The following is a 19,844-nucleotide window of genomic DNA, read 5'->3' on the forward strand; positions in this document are numbered from 1 at the left end:
GGGGGGGGCGGGGCCGTGACGCAGCGCGCGCCGTAACGGTAACGGAGCGGTGCCCGCAGGCGGCCATGAGCTCGCAGCAGTTCCCCCGCTCCGGAGCGCCGCCCGCAGCCCTGGGACCAGCGCCGCCGCCCAGCCCCGCCAGCGGTCCCGCGGGGCTCGTCGGGACCCCGGGTACAGGTACGGGGAGGGCCGGGGGGAGGAACGGGCGGGGGGGTGGACTCGGCGGGGCGCGGCCCCGTGCCCGCGGTGCCCGCCCGGGGTGCTCGGGAAGCGGGGCGCGGCGCCGCGCGGTGTTGGTCTCCCCGCCGTTCCCTCAGCCCCTTCTCTCCCGCAGCGGGCGATGAGCCCGGCCGCGACGCGGAAGCCGCCCCCAGGGAGCACCTGGGCGCCGGGGCGCCGCTGCCCGCCCGGGAGGAGAAGCAGGAGCCGGTGGTGGTGCGGCCCTACCCGCAGGTGCAGATGCTGGCGCAGCACCACCCGGTCCCGCCCGGAGCCCCGGTGACCGTCACGGCGCCGCCAGCGCACCTGAGCCCCGCCGTGCCCCTCTCCTTCTCTGACGGGCTCATGAAGGTAACGGGGGTACGGGCTTTGAGTTGGGAAAGGGGAGGCTGGTTCTGGTTTATTTCTTCCTTTCCAGTAATTCTGAGACAGCTGTGGGTGTATTTCTGTATTTAATTACTGAAGTGCTAGGTGTAATATATAACTATAAAATATAGCATGAACCGTGCTGCTTTTGGTTCTTACTCCTTCCCCTTGCCCCGTGTGAAAATGGAGTGGCTGTAAACAAACATCCTTATTTTTCAAACACCTGACCGTGCTTATTCTCGGGCAAAGCAGGCTTTCTTTCTGGGCTGTCATTCACAGAAATGTTCTCTTCAACACTGAGCTGTCACTTAGAGTTGCCAATGCTCCTGCCTTGGTGTTTCTTGCAGCCTCCCTTGAAGCCCACCATGCCCAGCCGGCCCATTGCTCCTGCTCCACCCTCCACTCTCTCGGCTCCCACAAAGGTTCCTGGACAAGTTACTGTCACCATGGAAAGCAACATCCCGCAGGCTCCGACAATTCCTGTGGCAACAATCAGTGGACAACAGGTCTGTTTCTTCTGTTCCAGCTTACTGCAAGGTCAAATCAACACTAAAAGCAGGGCTGTTGGCAATGGGCAGACTTCCCCATTCAGTGGCCACTAGTTGTTGATCAGTTGTGCTTGGAGCGCTAAACCTCAGCCTCGGTTAGCACTAGCTCTTTAGAAAGCTGCTGATTTGTTGTAACCGTCTGACTGACATAGCACAGTGAGGCTGCAATAGCAGAAACCTATCCAAAAGCTGTTATGCAGCTGATGCTTTCCTGAAAAGTTCCTGCTGCTTCCCTGGTAGTTGGAGCATTCACAGTATAGACAACCTGTTGGGATTCATTACTGCAGCGTTCTTTAGCTTTCCTGAGAGCAGACCAGAAGATATCGGTGAGCAGTTAAGTTTTGCGTTGTGTTCTTACTGAACCACTAGTGACAGAATTTGGGGAGATGGAGGTGTGTAGATAACAATTTAGAATTTTTTTTCCCTTCTAGCTTTGACTGCAGAGCCAGTCCTAGTAATTTAAAGTTGGTGTGCCAGAACGCTCATCACTAACCCTCTGAAGTCTCAGGGCCTTGTTGCAAAGTACCTTTAAGTGGATTTGAGTTTGGCTGGCTAAGAATGGGCTGTTATCTTCATGAATATCCATAGGAAGTCCAGCCTTATTAGAAAATATAATTAATTTGTTGAAGCATTTGCCAGGATGCCAATATTCTTTTGCCTTTAATGGCAAGGTGGTATGAATCTGTGCCTTAGGAGTCACTAATTACAGAAATGACATCTCTCAGGTTGACGTGTGCGTGATTGCCAACTGTCATCCACATGCCAGCCAGAAAAGTAGACATGTGGACACATTTCGGCCCATTGACATGTCCGAAATGTGGACATCTTCCACGTACAGTGTCAGGCGTCTTTAGTTTCATCCCGTAGAAACATCTCACTGTTTCTCTGCTCACTTGTAATGCATGTAACCTCTGTGCACCGTGTATTTCTCTCATTTCTGTGTTTGGTTCTCTTATATAGCAATGCTGTTAGTGTGGCCGTTAATTTTCATTAATGCAGCTCGTAGCTTATTCTGGATTTCTTTCTCTTGAACTCCGCAGGGCCATCCCAGTAACTTGCACCATATCATGGCTACCAATGTACAGATGTCTATCATCAGAAGTAGTGCTCCTGGGCCTCCGCTACACATTGGAGCTTCTCACCTGCCCCGAGGTAAAGATCTAACTGTGCTGTTGCTGCCGTCTGTGCGGGGGAGCTCTTGGGGACAGTGCACCTGGCATTCTCTGGAATTCTCCTTGCTGCTAACACAGCCAGTATTTCAGCTGTTGAGGCTGCTAGCATAAATAGGACTTGAGGCAACTGCTGGCCTTTTAAGCATTATGTTGCCTTCAGTCATTTAAGGCAGCAGTATGTGACAGTTTTAAAAATGCTGGCAGGTGGCAGCACTTGAGTTACTCCTGAGCTGTTAATAGTGAACGCTTTCAGGGAAAAATACACGTTGGTATAGATTGGCCTGTTGTGCAAAACGTCATGCTCTCGGTAGTAAGCATTGCTCACTTGTGTCCCACCGCTTCTCAGTGGCGCCTGAGCAGTTAAAGTTCTGAAGCATGTTCTTGTACCCACCTGACACTGGATCTTTCATGAATGCAGTTGCGCATGCTGGTATTTTGTGTGCATTTGTTTGCCCTCGGGTTTAGTGCTGATGCTAACTGCAGGCTCCTGTCTCCCAGGATTTTGGTTGCTATGGCTTAGAAAACAGATCAGCCCCTTAAAAGAAATGTTGTGCTCAGCATACTCTCTGATTTCTGATCAGTTTTACTTTTCAAAGGCTTATGGGTTGGATTTCCAGTTCAAGTTTAAACTGATCTGAATTTCAGAGTACCATTTATATTTTTATTTCCTTTCATATTAAATACAAAATGTATTTGTACCTGAACTAAAACATATTCTTGTTCACCTGATTCTTGTATGACAAGAAACACAAACTTTTTATTTTCATTTACCGTGTTTTCTGTGCTCCTGCTCTCTTTCTCTCAGCTTGAATACTACCTTTTGAGGTAATAATTTAAATTAGGGACATTTACAGAAGCCATGCAGTCCAGTCAATAAAATGATTTCAAGGCCGCTTACCTTTCAGAGCTATTTTGTATGATCAGCAGTCAGCAAACCATAGACAAATAAACCACAGTTCTGTCCTGTTGCAGGCTTACAAGCTTTTTTGTTTTGTTTTGTTTTCCGTCTATTTCTTGTGCATGCATTTTTCTTCTGAACTTCAGTAGATGCAGGAAGATTGTTGTTGGTATTGGGTATTAGGCTTATTTACACACTAGCCCATTAATCAAGCTGTTCAAATTATTTGTACTAATTTCCGTAGCTTGGAATAGAAGATCAGATTTACAATAAGAGGGGGATGAGAAGCACTAACAAACACAATTCACTCAAAATGCCTGCCCTTCCCACATACTTTTGTGGATCTCGAGTATTTTTGTTGCAAGTCTTACTTGTAAACCAAAGCCATCTGAACTGAACTATGTTCAAACTGGAATACGTAGCAGCTAACGTAGGAGCCTGTCTGTGCAGTCGCAGGGGAGCCATTTGGGTATGTGGTATTTTAACACGCTTTGTTTCCCAGGTGCAGCGGCTGCTGCAGTGATGTCCAGTTCTAAAGTAACTACAGTCCTGAGACCAGCTTCACAGTTGCCAAACGCAGCTACAGCTCAGCCAGCAGTTCAGCACATCATTCATCAACCAATCCAGGCAGGTAGCAGCCCGGCAGCTCTGCAGAACACTAGCCACCTGCTCCGAATTCTTCCTGGCACCTATTTGTGATACAGAACCTGTCATTGTGTGTTTGCTGGGATGAGGCTGTTGTCAGCTCTTCCAGTTCAGTCTTTCATATGTCAGTTTCTGAAAGCAAGCAGTGAAAAGCTTGCATTAGTCATGTGGTTTTATTTGCTTTGTAGAGTTGATACTAGACATCCTTGTTTGTTTAACTGTTTGTAATGTGCTTACAAATTGAGAAGAAGACTTCTTGTAGATCTACACAAGTTTTAGACTCTGAAAGGCTGAAAGTGTTATGCAGATGAGGGTTATTCTTAATGTATTGAGGTAGGATAAAAAATCATCTTAATATGCTGCTGTGTATCTCAGCTTATATATGTGTGTAAGGAAAAAACTGTAGGTATTTTCTCTCTGCAGTAGCACTAGTGTTCGAGGTAAGGATCAAGGGTCAAATATCTTCACGATTTCAGTAAGGATCCCAACGTAATCGTCTTTGACTTTGTGAATATACTTAGTACAGGGTTTATTTCCATTCTGAAGGGAACTGAACTTTGTTTTTTTCTCCTAAAAACATTTGAAAGTCCTGCATTATATTCATACAAATCTGGTCACTTATTCCCTCTGGTGTACGTGTTTTAAAAATCAAAATGGATCTCCTAAGGAGCTTGCAGATCAAATCAGAAAGACTGGAAACATCTTAAAATGCCAAAACTTAGTGATAAAATCTAGAAAATACAGTTTTAGTTAAGTAATTTGTAGTTACTCTCTAAATCATAGAATTTCTTTTCTGATCTCTCTTTTGTATTTGTTTTTATAGTCTCGTCCGCCTGTGACGACTTCAAGCACTATTCCTCCTGCTGTGGTGGCAACTGTCTCAGCCACAAGAGCTCAGTCCCCTGTCATAACTACAACAGCAGCACATGCTACGGAGTCGACCCTCAGGTAAAGATGCTGAAGGCAAATTCTTTGAAACCTACGGTGCTCTAACTTTACAGAGGCTGCAGGAAGAGGAAACGTGTTAGTCATCACAAGCTGATTATTCTCTGGATGTGGGATGATATAATACAAAAATAGCAATACTTGCACAGTGCGAATGCTTTCCGTTCTGTGAATAAAATTACTATCAACGTGAACTGTTGCTCTGCCTTAAAAGAAAGAAAGGGCTTAACAAATCAGTTGTGAGCTGCTGCTTCCTGGAAAGCAGAGTTTCTCTTTTAGAAGTTGCGGCTAACTGAGCCCATCTTCTTTATGAAGACACGGTGAAAAATGACACACAAATGTTGTAAAGCATCCCTGACAGAAAAAACTCTTTTTACAAAGCTGCTTACAGTGGATGTCTGATGACAGAACAGTATAGTTTGAGTTTTTTGTGTTGCTTTGCCATGCATTTGATAGCAGCACTGCTCTCAGTGAGGAGGAGAACGAAGCCAGGTGTCACTGCACTTTGTCTTTCGGATTCAGTATCCACAGGGTTGTCTTCATAATTGTTTCTCTTTCTCTCCAGCCGACCCACGCTGTCTATCCAGCAGCACCCGCCTTCTGCAGCTATCAGCATTCAGCGACCCGCGCAGCCGCGGGACACGGCGACTCGCATTACGCTACCGTCTCACCCGGCTATCGGAACGCAGAAGCCACAGCTCCACACCATGGCCCAGGTAGACTGGAAGAGGAGGGGGGAAGCCCTTGGGCTGCTTTCAGGCATTTTTCATTTACATTTGGCTGGGTAAGATTAAATTTGGAAAAGAGTATTGGGTTAGAAATGCACGTTCTTTACAGTCAGTGCAATGTGATTCCAATCTAAGTAAATATGAAAAATGTACTGGTTTCTTAACTTGAAGCTTTTTTTTCTTTTTTCAAATAGAAAACCATTTTCAGTACTGGTACTCCAGTGGCAGCAGCAACAGTGGCACCTATTTTAGCAACAAATACCATTGCTTCAGCAACCACAGCTGGTGAGTTCTCATTATGCTATTGTGAGGGAGTTGTTGTTTTTCCTCATTGAAGATGGAGCCTAATTAGCGTTGATGGAATCTTTATTTATGGTCAAGACAGAATTTGGATGTGCATGGTCATTGTTCAGGAGATTAATTGCTGAATTATCCAGGAGGTTGTCCAGGCTGGGTTTCTTGCCTTCTTTATTTGGGTGTAGATATACTCGTGTGATTGGGCTCCATAGAGACATCATGTATGTTGTGTTTTTATTCTTTCTTAGGTTCTGTTTCTCACACCCAAGCACCTACAAGCACCATTGTCACCATGACAATGCCCTCCCATTCTTCCCATGCTACAGCTGTCACAACCTCAAACATCCCAGTTGGTGAGTGATTTCAGTTCCAAGAACGTGTAACTAATGCTTCAATTTTACTGTTTACATTATCCCTGTTCGTGTATATTGGCAAATTAAGGAGGGGAAGAAAATCAGTACAAGCTGGGAGAAACTAATTAACAGGTCCGCTGTGACACAGCTTTTGTTTTTTAACACCAGGAAGAAGTAGATGCTCTAGGAGGAATAAGTAATAAAATGGCTCATTAACTTAATTGAATTTTTAGACAAACTTAGGTCTTTTGGCATTTCAGAAGCTGCATAGTACGTCCTAGAAGTTGAAGCTGCTTGGTGACAGAGTATAGCTTTCTTAGCTGATTTTTGCAAGTTGCTCCTATGCTTTTGGAGGCAATAGGGTATAGCCCAGTCAGGTTGTGTTAACGCCTTCACTTGAGGGTAAAACAGCTCAAGTCTAAAAATGCAGAAAGTATTCGCCCGGATGTAGAATCTGCCTGAGATGTTTCCAACAGAACTGCTTAAGCTTCCGTTGTTCATCTCCTCCGTCCTGCCCACCTCCTTATGTTCTTGTTCTCTTGAAACTTTTTAATATCTTTCCCTGCTGTAAATTTCCAAGGAGTGAAATTCCATCTTGATACAGCAGTGTTAAGCTTTTGTAGGTGTTTTCTTCCTTTTCTTTGCCTCTATGTATACTTGCCTACCTTTTATCTCATTTCCCTTGGTCTCTGTCAAGCTTTGCTTTGCAAACTTAGATTAATAAGTTCTTGACAGCGGAAAGAATAGAGCTGATTGTTTAAGAACAAAATATAACTTCAGTTTAGTTCTGGAGTAACTCAACCTTCCACCAAATAAAAGTTTAAATGCATTTAACGTATGCATTTAAAACATCCTTGAATTCTGGTACAAATCAGTTGGGGGCAGGGGGGAATGAAGTGGATTTACTTGGTTTCCCATTTTCATTCTTCCTATTGAGGAAACATGTCATCACTGTTGATAGGAAATTACTGGGGAGAGGGGGTAACTTGGGAGTGGGGTTGGGTGTTTTTTCTTTTTAAGAGACCTCGTCTCAACCTTTCCTTTGACTGTTCACTGATTACATGTTTGTCTTTGCACAGCTAAAGTGGTTCCTCAGCAAATCACGCATACTTCTCCCCGCATCCAGTCTGACTATACAGCAGAAAGGAGTAACCTCATACCCCTCTCTAGTCACCGGGCATCTCCAAACCCAGTAGCAATGGAAACCAGGAATGACAACAGGTGGGCAGATAACATTTCTATGAACCAGAGTGCGAGAGTAGATTCTGAGTGCCTTGCTGCTTTTCTGGGTTAGGATATACAGAAAAAAAAAAGTAGTTTTGAAAGCCTGGGAGGGATTTAGCAGTTTTGAATTAATAATGAGAGTTAATATACTTGATAGCTTATGACAGATGAGATTACAAAGCTTAGGAAGTGGCCCCAAGGTAGGGGTTGAAGATGAACAGTTGAAATGGTGTGTGTGATGCTTGTTCTCTTTGCCTACAGGCAGTCGGTGCCTGTCCAGTTCCAGTACTTCTTACCAACGTACCCGCCCTCTGCCTATCCTCTGACTGCGCACACCTATACCCCCATCACCAGCTCCGTGTCCACCATTCGCCAGTATCCAGGTAAGAGGAGCTCTGGGGCGAGCCAAGGCTTTGGTCGGTTGTTAGTTCACATGCAAGCTTTAGGGATGGAAGCAGCTAAGACTTGACTCTGACAGCTTGTCACAAAGTTTTTGACTTGTTGTTGGCTGAAGGGAAAACATAAGGAGTATTGAACTACTTCAGAGGCCTACTAAGCACAGCTAATAATCATTTTCCAAAGAATTTTCACATTTGATATCCAGATATTTTGCCTCTCTTGATCTGATTTAACAGATCAAAACCAGTTCAACTCCTCCAGAACAAATGAGCTCTTTATATGTGTCTTCATTCCCTTATCTTAAAAGACATAGTTTGAGAAACATAAACCAAAAATGGAGAAAACAAGTTGCACCGCAAGCAGTTGTTCTGTTTAAAAGAACTAGGCAATTAACAGGTTTGAACTGGTGCAGTAGTTTGCAAGTTGGCTCACATTATACATGTTTTTTGCCTACATAGTCATTCCAAACTTAAATTATTTGCCTGAGACAAAGCTTGAAGCCCTGCTACCTTACTGAGTGGCTTAGGACAGTTCTCTATGATATGGTAATTCCCACAGTCCATAATCGGGATTTTTATGGAGTATCTGTGTCTGCTGGTAGCATGTTACCCTTGACCAGTACAGAGGGGAGTTGGAAGGACATGGAGACTGCAAATCCCATTTGCTGAATGGGAAAATAGCACAGGGAATTGGTGCAGTACTGTGGCCTATTCTTTGTCATTGAGGTTGGAAATTGTCATTGAAATTACAGTTGCAGGTCTTGACTATAAGTCCTGTCCGGATTTGAGGAGGGCTTCAGGATGATTAAATGACTTGTGATAGGGACGGGGAGCCTCTCTGTACCTTCCTGCACTTTGGCTGGAGTTGTTTTAAAGGAGGATGTGCAGGTGAGCGGCACTACCTGGTGTTGGTAGCAGTGACTGAGTGGTTACAGAGCCCCTGATGAAAGCTTTTTTGCATTTCTCCTACACTCAGCTGGTAGGAAGTAGTACAGCAGTGTGCTGCAGGGCATCAGGCAGCAAGGACAGATGTCGGAGGAGTGTCAGTGGTGCCACAGGGACATTGTGCAAGCCCTCAAAGCAGACTGTCAGGAGTTTTGCTACTGCTAGCATGTTGGGCCAATGACAGGTATAATACTGACTTCTAAAAAGATGAAGGCTCACCAGTAGCTCACTGACAGAGACATTTTGTTTATTAAATTGATTGGAAGCATCAGTTGACAGTACTGATTAGGGCAGTAACTGGTGACACCTCAAAGTGGAGAATTCTGAGTGTCAGGAGGGACAGGAACCCCTGCTGAGGACAGCCACTGGAAGGCTTAAAAGCATAGAGCAGACTTCTTGAGATCACTGAGCTCTCAGTAGTACTGCTGTGATATTGTGAGGAAGGATGTTGAGAAGACCCTGGGCTTTCCAAGGGCTTGATTGTGTTTACATAGTCTCAAAAATGATTTTGTTGGATAGACAGTCCTGCAACAATTGTTTCACATAACACGTAGTACTAACAGAGTTAATAAAGAGAAGCCAGGTTGGGGACCTGCTGTATTTCAGGTTTTTAACAGCTGTTTTTAGAGTGACTTGTTAGCACAAGAACTTCTTATTGAAATCCTGTGACAAAACCAGCTTGGTCTGTGATGAGGAGGCTTGCTGTTTGCAGGCAAGCCCACTGTTAGCAAGTTAGCTCTTGATTTTAGTGTGCTGCTGTAGAAATTGCATTACTGTTCTGTAACAACCAAAACTCTGGAGATCCAGGAGCTGCAGGTAGCCCAGCATCACTGCTAAGTGCCCCCTGGGAGGAGCACAGCAGTATGCCTCAGAGTAGATCTGGAAAGATGGAATCGTGGCTGCTGAGAGCTGTAAATTCAAATGAACGAATGGAACTTCCAAGGCAGGTGCATCACTGGGAACACTGTTTTGCTGCAAAGATTTCATGATCGTTCTAGCTGTGAGATCCAGCCTATAATTGCAAGCCCTGTTCTGAGTCAGATAGGATTGTACTCAAGTTCAGAAGTTTGTCCAGTTGCACAAAGGAAAATTGTTTTGCTTATGTGGCCAGGGAAAGGAGAGGTAGAAGCAGATCTCATTTTAAGGTACTTACACTTGAGTGTTTGTCTTCTCCACTTGGTTTTGAACAGTCAATGTTGGTCTTCTAAATGACATAGTTACCTCTGTGGAGGACTGTCTTTTGAAAAGACTGTTTCTTTCTAAAACTGATGTAGACTTGTAATTTAAGCTGGGAAAACACCACGTATTGATACTTACAGGGCCTTGCATAAAAAAGTTAAATGCTGCAGTGAGCAAAAATAGTACACAGATTTCTGAGGCTGGGTATGGAAATGTAATTTCAACTTAATTTTAAAGTCGATCTTTTTTCTTTCTTGCAATACGGAATGAAAATAAACAGTAATTTTAAATTCTTCTGGCAGACAACCTGACCTGTCCACTCTCAAATTTACTACTGCTTCAAGGAGGTTGGCAAATTATTTATTTTTTTAAAAGAAAAATAGTCTTTGCAAGTAAATACTGGAGCGAAAGGTGGGGGGAACCGCAACAACCCGCCCTAGGAGTGACAAGGTGTCTGTGTTGCTGCTCGCAGTGTCGGCTCAGGCGCCCAACTCGGCCATCACGGCTCAGACTGGCGTCGGGGTGGCCTCCACCGTGCACCTCAACCCCATGCAGCTGATGACAGTGGATGCCTCTCACGCTCGGCACATCCAGGGCATCCAGCCGGCGCCAATCGGTGCCCAAGGGATCCAGCCAGCACCGATCGGCGCACAGGGGATCCAGCCGGCGCCGATCGGCACGCAGGGACTGCACCCAGCTGCACCGATCGGCACGCAGGGACTGCAGCCAGCACCAATCGGCGCCCAGCAGCCCCAGGCCGACCCCAAGACCTCGGGTGAGTGCCCGCGAGCACTGAGCCTCCAGCCCAGTGAGTCTCCAGGTGGCGGGACGTGACCCCACGGTCTGTAACCGCCCAGGCAGGGTCTGCATCCCAGGGAGGGCACAAAGGACGTTTGTCCCAGTGCTGTCCTGGAGAACACCTCTTACCTCAGGGAATGTCATCCTTTCCGAAGCGCACCAGGGACAGCTGTGGATGGGGTTGGATAGGTTATTTCAGCAGGAAAAAGAATGGCAGTGCCTGAGCTTAAACGGTTCCTTCAGTAAGGCCCCGTGGGGAGAGCCATTGAAAAGTAGATGATGCTTACTGAGCTGCTCCAGCTGTGTGTTAGATCACATGAGCAATTAAAACATGGCTAGGTGCCTTCAGCAGTCTGTAAATTGGTCTTAGACTGTGATGAAAACACATTTCATGAAAAATGATTGGCCCGATGAAGTCCCGGTGACTTGCTGAAGCAAGGGAACATGGCAGCCAAGCTGTGCTCTTTGTGGTGCTGGCGGAGGTGTCGCGTGCAGCTCCCCAGCTGCCCAGGTGCTCAGCACCAGCTGGTTGGCCAGGCGGACTTTGGCGGAAGGTCAAAACACGAACACAGCTCACAGTGCTCACCTACAAGTTGCCGCGTTGTCCCGGAGTTGTCCAGTTGCCAGGAGTGTTAGCTGGTTGACCCACCTGTGTTGGTGATCTCCCTAGCAGTTTCTGTTTCTTCAGGAAAATATATTTCTGTAGCAACAGCTGTTAGATGGGGTCTTTTCCTTCTACCCGGCAGCTAGTCTAGTTACCAAATTGCTTGTAGCGAAGGTATTGGTTATGAAGTGGAATGTTAAAGATTGAGGGAGTCAAAGACAGCGTGTGCTCTGTAGACACCTCCTTTGTCATCACATTTCCTGAAGTAACTGCTGCTTTTCCTTATCTGTTCTCCTCTCTCTGGTGTTGATGCCTGTTCTCCCCAGCAGTAGTCTTGGCGGATGGAGCCACCATTGTAGCCAATCCTATTAGCAACACATTCAATACAGCTTCTGCAGCAACTACAGTTGTTCAAACCCACAGCCAGAGTGCCAGTGCCAGTGCCCCAGCCCAGGGCTCTTCCCCACGCCCAAGCATCCTCCGGAAGAAACCAACTACAGATGGGTGAGTGGGATTGAAGGTGACACACAAATGATACTTCTCTGCGATCCAGTCCAGCTAAATGGAATCATTTTCTGCGGATAAGAAAAGTCCTAGCAGGTTATTCAGTCAGCGGTGGTTGTGAGTAACCTGCTGATCTGTGAAACCTGTTTTCTTCTCCCCCGGGGCAAGCTATCGTTTCCTCTTACTCTCAGTAATAAGATGTCTCTAGCTCTTGCAAGTGACCTTTTGAAGGAAAGTGTTTTTTATTAATCTAAGCCAGAAAGCCTCAAATCCAAAGAGCTCAATCTACTAAAATTAGAAATCTGTGCTTTGATTTCAGTGCTTTTCTTGGAAGAATCAGTGGATAGGTAGTAAGGACAGGATTAGTACCCAGCTGTGAAATCTGATTGGGGAAAAAAAAGGTGGGGGAAGTAACTTAAGCCAGGGAACACAAAATATTTTAAGTTTGATTTTAAATGTCTGAATAAAGAGGCAGGAGACAGCATTAAAATTGACAGTCCTTTTCCTCCTAACTAACAACTGAAAATGCTTGGAAATCATGTGCCCTATGAGAGTTAAGTTGCTTTTTTTATTTATTTGAGTGGAAACCTTTTTCTAAGGCAGGAAAGCTGCAGGCTGCAAAACTGAAGCATAAATGAAAGAAGCAGAGGTAGATCACTGGAGAATTTTTCTATTTGAGAGGCTGACTGTTCTGGTCAACAGTTTCACTTTCCACCCTGCAGGAGATAGAACAGCCTCTAAAATGCTTTTCTACATGCAGCACTGTGCTGTCTAACATCCCTGTTCAGGGTTTGGAGATCTTGGAGTCAGGCTTTGACGCAGCCTAGTCCAGCTAAGCGAAACAGCTGCCTGGCTGAGCATAGTGTAGTTCCAGGTAGTTTGCTCAGATAGCAGTGGAGGGCACTGATGTGGCCAGACCTCCCTTTTTTTCCCGATACCTGGAGCCTGGCAGTCTCAGTAACATGCCCTGACTGACAAGATGAAAGTAAAACTGGCATTTCTGGAGGAGTCCCAAATGTGAGGGAGACTGGGCCAGATCAACTAACCTGTTATCTTTAAAGAAAGTAAAACTTAAAGACTAATTCAGTTCAAACCAAGACTCTTTCTGTAGCAGACCAGTTATGTCTGTGTCGCTGCACTCAGTTTAGCTCCTCTCCTGGTTTTTGGGTTGATTCCTTTGCTCTCAGTGGTATTTATCTTTGTTATCAGAGAGGTGGGAATTTAGATGTGTCCATGTCTTACAGGCTGGCCGTCCGGAAAAGCTTAATTCCACCTCAGCCACCTGAAGTAGCCAGCACGCGTGTGGAGAGTACTATGCGGAGCACATCTGGATCACCAAGGCCTGCTGGGTAAGACTTCGAGACACCCAGCTGCATTGTACTGTTTTTGTTGTGTGTGTTTGACTTGTGGTGGTTGGGTATTGAAGCGTTTTCTCTTGTGAAATTTGTTTTGTATTTGTCCATGTGACAACTAGGAATAGCCTTGAGTAACTCTGCAGTTGTGAAGCTGAGGCAGGAACCTTTGAAATGATGTGCTTAGGAGCTTTCAAGAGGTGGGAGGGACATGACACAAAAAATATAATGCTGTGTTAAAGACTGGGCCTTAAAGATTTTTTCTAGAATTCTTGGGATTTAATCCTAAAGAAAGTTAAATGGATATTCTGCCCTGTTTCAGTGGTTGTGTCCAGTTGCTATATAACTCATTGTTTTAAAACTATTAGCCCCAGTGGGAACTCCCACAAAGTGGATGAGGGGCAGTACAGCTTTGGGTAAAAGTTCTTCGTTTGCACTGTGAAGGTGTCATGCTCCTTTATAGAGTGTTTGGAAGCTATCTGGAATTAGTCATGAGATTTGCTTGTACACTGCATGGAAGAAAACAGCCTGCAATACAAAGGGTTAGAGGGCACAAAGGGGGAAGAAAATATATTGGAGATGATGACACCTTCTGCAGTCATTGCACGTGTTACTGAGCCAGGTGTTATTTACCAGTGCAGGAAAACATAAGTAGTCTGAATCCAGCTTGGCTCAATCGCTTTGTGCTAGAAGGCCATGACTGTGATGCCATTAACTTCACTTTGTTGTGCTTGTTTTCCAATTCTACAGTGCCAAGCCCAAACCTGAAATTCACGTGTCCATGGCCGCTCCGGTCACGGTGTCTATGGAGGCAGTGTCTAACCAGGGCAGCGAGCAGCCCACCATTGCAGTGCCCCCTTCCTCCCAGCAGCCCCCCTCGGCCATCCCAACGATCATCGCAGCAGCCAGCCCCACCGCACAGCCCGCGGCAGCTCTGTCCACCATTCCAGGAGCCGTCCCAGCTGCTCCACCAACTTCTACCACAATTGTGGCTGCACCTGCTCCTCCATCCACCATGAGCGGTGCCCTTTCAGCAGTGCTGGGGCCTGCAGTACCGGAGATAAAAATCAAAGAGGAAGTAGAACCCATGGACATTATGCGACCAGTATCTGGTAGGTTGCTGTTAAGCATCAAGTTGTTTCTCTTGTTCTTGAGACAGTGGGGAACTTCGGATTTCAACACAACCATCCTGAAAATAAAATTGCATCTCTTCCGTGGCAGCATGTAACACAAGTCAAAGAGTTCCTTTATGCTTTCTTTCTCACAGTTGTCTTCCCTTCCCACTGCTTTCCAGTAGAGAATAGGGACATGGTTTAGGTGTTGTGATCAAGGTATGAAGTGCTGTATGAATAGAGTATGAAGTCTTAGTGGCCCAGTAAATAGAATGGAAAGCAAAGATTTGGTTGACAGTTAAGCTAAAACTTCAGATCAAATTCTAACTGCTAGGAAGAAAGGGCATTGCAATGTCTGAGATGGTTCCTGTCTCAAATATTAAGAATTGCAGGGTAGCAACTTGATGAGCGCTTTTTTTTATTTCCCCCAGAGTTCTTCTTTGCCTTCTCCTTAACCTCCTTGTTTGTGTTCAAATGATCCAGTTCCAAAGAGTCTGTGTGAATTGCTTGCTTAAAACACGGTCATCAGTAGTGCCAACACCATACAAATCAGTACAGTTAATTTTGGTTAAGAGATCTCATCCCAGAAATTCTGCTGTGGATTATGCAGCACATTTGTCTCAGTCACGGCTGATTGAGTTTTTCCCTGCAAATGTCAAGCAGTATTCCCTCCAGCTACCTGCCGCTCTGCTGCCAGACTGAGGCCGTTGGTGTGTGCAGTAACCTGCTGACGCGGTGCTGTTGACTTGGCAGTATGAGAACTCTTGGGAGGAGAGTACTGCAGTCCCGAGTTGACTGCATCTGACTCTGTAGTTGCATTGCAAAGGGAACGCACTTGCTATTGACTGTGATCTGTGCCCTGAACACCCATTCAAAGATGTCTTCTTCACAGTACCATTAAGATTCCTTTTTGTAGCATTCAACTCCATCGGTTTTGAAAATGAAGGAACTGAGTAAGAACTGTCTGCTCTCATTCTTCATGTCCCTGTCCGTGTACACAAGGATCTCAGGGTATAAGCATCGTCCTAGTGATGGGTCCTGGCTTAGGATCTGCCCTTGTACAGGCGTGGAGCTGAAGCGCATCTACAGTGGAATGCGCACTCCTCACAACACACTGAAACAGCAAATAGTGTTGGAGATGGCATTCAGGCAATGCCGGTGTTACCTTTATGCTGCTGATAGCTTGACTTCTTTTCCTTTCTTTCTTCTCAGCAGTCCCTCCTTTGAGTACAAGTACTGTCTCTCCGTCTTTGGCATTGCTGGCCAACAACCTTTCAATGCCTCCAAGCGATTTGCCACCTGGTGCCTCCCCAAGGAAGAAACCCCGCAAGCAGCAGCATGTCATCTCCACAGAGGAAGGGGACATGATGGAAACAAATAGTACCGACGATGAGAAATCCACTGCCAAAAGTTTGCTGGTGAAGGCAGAGAAGCGCAAGTCTCCTCCAAAGGAATATATAGGTACTGTCATCTCTGCAGACATTTTCCCCCCCTATTCAAATGTCTGTTCTTTCTTCCCCTTTTCTCATAGAAGGCACTCTGTCATTCTGCTTCCAAAATGTAACTAACACAGAATCCAACTGTCTGATCCTCAGTGCTTTCGGTATAGTGATGTTCAGGGGAAACGACCTTTTTCAAAATGCAGAGTATCATTTTGCATGAGGTAGTGCTTCCTCATCTTCTCTTGCAGTTACTGTCATGCTGGTCTTCCGCTTTCACCTGCCTAATGATAATAATTATAATAATTATTCCTGAATCCTTTTCTAGATGAGGAGGGTGTGAGGTATGTCCCTGTGCGCCCAAGGCCGCCTATCACGCTGCTTCGTCATTACCGCAATCCCTGGAAAGCTGCGTACCACCACTTCCAGAGATACAGCGATGTCCGCGTGAAAGGTCAGTCTGCGGCTCTGACCGGACACGCAGGCGTGCGGGGCAGGCGTGCGGGGCGAGCAGCTTCAGCATACACTCCTGGCTCCTCCACGCTGATGAGCAATACCACAGAAATTGCTTTCCTTGCAACTAGGGAAAAACAAGGATTGATCAAGTGAGCTAATGGCTTCATTAGCTAGCTGGTGCCTGAATCTCTCAAAACAGGGAAAAAGAAAGGGAAGGACCCTATATAGAATTAGACAATTTTGTCTGATTGTCTACGATCATACATTCATTGAGAAATGTATTTATTTAGAAGGATAGAAACTTACTAAAGAAAGGAATTTTTAAATGATATGCTATGGTGATACGCTCTGGTTTACTTTTCAGATCTTATTACCTAACAAACCTGCCAATTTAATAATAAAATAAAAAATAAAAAAATCTAGGTGTAGAGTAACAAGTCTTCTGAACTAACAGATGGGTCTTGTGGGCTTTTAAATCTCTTTTGTTCTATTAAGAGGAAAATTGAAATCAGATACTGTTTTTTAGGCTGTCTAGCTCACCTTAGACTCTTTAAGGAGATGGCTTTTTTGAGACTGTCTAAAGACATCAAGGAGGGAGTGGATATGTATTTCAGTGGGATGGGATGGACCACTCCCTTTTCCATATAGGATACTTGAAACAGTGCTACATTTTTGAAAAAAAGGAAATGCTCCTCAACAGTGAAAGAAAAATTCTGGAAATACATTTAACCTGTTAATGAGCGAGAGCAGCCTTCAGATATGGGGCAGATGGGTAGCTATTTTCCTGCCCCAGTCAAAATGTTGCTTATTTCTGCTTATTAGGACATATAAAAAGCAGAAGGTAGGCTAAAGTTTTTGTCTGAGAACAGAGGCCTGGTGAATTTGTGAAATTTGAGTAACCTAAGTTTGCATTTCTTGGTGACAGAAGAGAAGAAAGCAATGCTACAGGAGATCGCCAATCAGAAGGGTGTATCCTGTCGTGCACAAGGGTGGAAGGTCCATCTCTGTGCGGCACAGCTGCTACAGCTGGTAGGTGAAGGGGACTTGCCTGCTACCTACAGCACGGGGGAACACGGAGTTCTGTAAGACAGGGTGTTTTAACAAGCTCAGTACATGCTCATCTGACACTGGGATACCATAAGCTGGTGTGTAGTGCCCAAAGGGAGTGGGATGCGCTTTCCCCTTTCTCAGGAATGTGGCATAAGTGGCTTGGAAACTTAGTGTTGATTTTGCTCCAGACATAAGAGCTGATGTATTTTGTACAGATGATCAAAATTGGCAACTCCCTCCTGCTGATGCACAGGTCTGAAGAAGCGTCTGTTTGGGATGGTGCGGCTGATCTGAGGAGGCAGCACTGATCCACATTCCTGGATGCTTCTGTTTCAGGTTGGGGGTGAGGTAGGTGCTCTGCATTCTAGCACCAAACTCCCCAAAACCTCTGCATTCCTGGAATAGTATTGTGAGAGAGAGGGGAAACAGTTCTGGTTAGGTTCCATATTTGTTCAGAAGTGGAGCAATCCTGTAAATAGGATGTTAGTACGAATGAATAGTGCCACACTTGACATCAGAGGCTCCATCTTCTGAATTACTAACACGAGCAGCTGAGAGGGGAACAGATTATCGTCATCTCTGTGTAGATTTCTTAATGTGGGCAAACGTTTTCTGGCCTAGTGGCGAACCTTTTCATGAAATGCTAATGTCTTTTAGACCAACCTGGAGCATGACGTGTATGAGAGACTGACTGCCCTACAGGAGGGACTCATTCCTAAGAAAAAGGCAGCGACTGATGATGACTTGCATCGAATCAATGAACTCATACAGGTAGGTTCCCGTGGCCTCTCAGCCCAAAAGAATTGTTCTAGCCTTAATTACAAAATACCCTGCTGTGGTTAATGAGTGCTAAAGCTGGCTTAAAAAAAATAAATCAGAGAGGTACTCTTCCTGTGTTCGAAGCATCATCAGTTAAAGGTGGTGTTACAGAAAGGAAGAGCGATTGTTTAGGCTAGCTGCTGTTAATGACGGTAGTATTTCATTTCAGGGGAATATGCAGAGGTGTAAACTTGTGATGGATCAAATCAATGAGGCTCGAGACTCGATGCTAAAGGTCTTGGATCACAAAGATCGTGTTCTGAAGCTTCTAAACAAGAATGGAACTGTCAAGAAGGTATCCAAATTAAAGCGAAAGGAGAAGGTCTAAAGCCAGAATAATGACTCTGGAAATGGAGAACGTGTACAGAATGGAGTTGAAACCTTTTGTAGTTTGGGTTTATTTCTAAGAAGAGCATCTGAATAAAACGGATGAGTTTAGGGAACAGCTGGCAACAGATGGACACGTGAAGCCTGGTGACCTGAAGGGATTGTCAGTGATCTGTCATAATGAACAACACTTTCTCTCAGGCTCATCCTTTTTTTTTTTTTTTTTTTTTTTTGTCTTTGCAGTCCCATTTGTTTAACTCTCCTGATGTGTCAGTGCCTATTAATTGGAACTAGTGCTGCAGTGTGTGGTGGACAGTGCTGTCCTGTGCTGCAGCTTAGGGGTTAAGTATCCACCAGGTGTGTGAACTGCTGTAGTAGACTTTGCAGGAGACATCAAGAAGGGAACCCAGACAGCCGTGCTTTGAAGCACTGAGTGACACTGTTCTCAGTTACCCCATTCAGTTCTTGTTCTTCTGACCTTCCAGCGTCTGAAGTAGCCTTCTTAAGCCGGTGCCACCGCGCTGGGAGATCTGCCACGTTCAGCTTCTCCCGTGGTTCACAAGTCCTAGCTGTCAATTTGAAAAACAAAGAGGAAAAAAAAAACGGGGGGGGTGGGAAATCATTTCCAAGTGGTTTTTGTAGTGTCCGTGTGTGTGTCTGTTGGTGTTCTGGGATACTTGCTGTGAAGTACCTCTTGCGGCAGAGTACTTCCCGTAGCTGGTGTAACGTTATCTGTCTGTACCACATGCATCCGAAAACATTAATAAAGGACGTGGGCGTTTTTGTATGTGAGCAGTTCGTACAGCTTTATCCTCGGGGGGGGATTAGACCTGGAACCTCGCCCCCGAGGCCTGGGGCAGAGGGGAAGGGATGCTGGGAAGGGGTCAGCCTCGTGTGCCACGGGGGAAGGGAGCTCAGGCCGCATGGCCCCCACCAGAGATAAGCGTACGGGTGCCGTTTTGGGGGTAAAAGTTACCAGACTGGTTCAGCTCCGGTGATCCCGTCACTTCCACAAACCCTTCCCTGCCTCTCCCGTCCCCTAGAGCTTTCAGGCTCCTTCCCGTCACCCTGAGGCGCTCCCTCCGCAGCCGGCCCCGGGCAGGCGCGGGGGGGGGGGGGGAAGGTCAGGCCGGGCCCCTCATGGCCCCCCCGCCCCCCTGGGGGCAGCGGCTCCCCCGTCCCCGGGGCGGCCAATGGGAGAGCGGCCCCCCGTCACGTGACGTGCTCCCCTGCCGCCGCCGCCTTTCTGCCCGTCACGTGCGGCGGCGGGAGCCCCGCCCCCCGCCGGGCCGGAGCGGAAGCGGCCCGCCTCTATGGTTCCGCGCGGGGGAAAGAGCGCCCCCGCTGCCCGCGGCGGGGCCGACGGGAGGCGGGCGGACTATGCCCATTCCCGCGGCCGGGCGGGCGGCAGGAGGCTGCCGGGATCGCGGCGGACCTGCCCTCGGCCCCGCGCCCCGCTCCCCTCG

At 46.4% G+C, this 19,844-nt stretch overlaps 2 protein-coding genes across 7 annotated transcripts in view; both read left to right on the top strand.

Annotated features, from left to right (window-relative positions):
• The first annotated feature begins 17 nt into the window (after positions 1-17).
• SAP130 (Sin3A associated protein 130) lies at positions 18-19,170 on the top strand. Of its 4 annotated transcripts, XR_004753154.1 has the most exons (21): positions 18-177; positions 335-570; positions 933-1,091; positions 2,174-2,285; positions 3,706-3,830; positions 4,672-4,796; positions 5,359-5,509; positions 5,716-5,806; positions 6,067-6,171; positions 7,251-7,392; positions 7,657-7,778; positions 10,390-10,692; positions 11,646-11,823; positions 13,068-13,172; positions 13,926-14,287; positions 15,500-15,748; positions 16,055-16,180; positions 17,108-17,211; positions 17,448-17,580; positions 17,890-18,003; positions 18,221-18,245. XR_004753154.1 is itself a non-coding variant. In XM_035334327.1 (20 exons), exons 1-20 carry the CDS (start codon positions 66-68, stop codon positions 18,377-18,379), a joined length of 3,180 nt encoding a protein of 1,059 aa, XP_035190218.1. In that variant the 5' UTR covers positions 18-65; the 3' UTR covers positions 18,380-19,170. The 4 variants fall into 4 exon arrangements, 3 of the variants coding, with proteins under 3 accessions (XP_035190218.1, XP_035190220.1, XP_035190219.1); XM_035334327.1 differs by lacking the exon at positions 17,448-17,580 and having other exon boundaries at positions 18,221-19,170; XM_035334329.1 differs by lacking the exon at positions 17,448-17,580 and having other exon boundaries at positions 15,503-15,748; positions 18,221-19,170.
• Positions 19,171-19,767: 597 nt separating this feature from the next.
• Positions 19,768-19,844, top strand: part of AMMECR1L (AMMECR1 like) — a 14,584-nt gene continuing 14,507 nt past the window's right edge. For all 3 annotated transcript variants that reach the window (XR_004753155.1, XM_035334331.1, XM_035334332.1), the window contains exon 1: positions 19,768-19,792. The gene's annotated coding sequence lies outside the window, so the exon portion shown is untranslated. The remainder of the gene's footprint in view (positions 19,793-19,844) is intronic.

The sequence above is a fragment of the Oxyura jamaicensis genome, chromosome 9 (genome assembly GCF_011077185.1).
Source record: "Oxyura jamaicensis isolate SHBP4307 breed ruddy duck chromosome 9, BPBGC_Ojam_1.0, whole genome shotgun sequence".
Lineage (NCBI taxonomy): Eukaryota > Metazoa > Chordata > Aves > Anseriformes > Anatidae > Oxyura > Oxyura jamaicensis.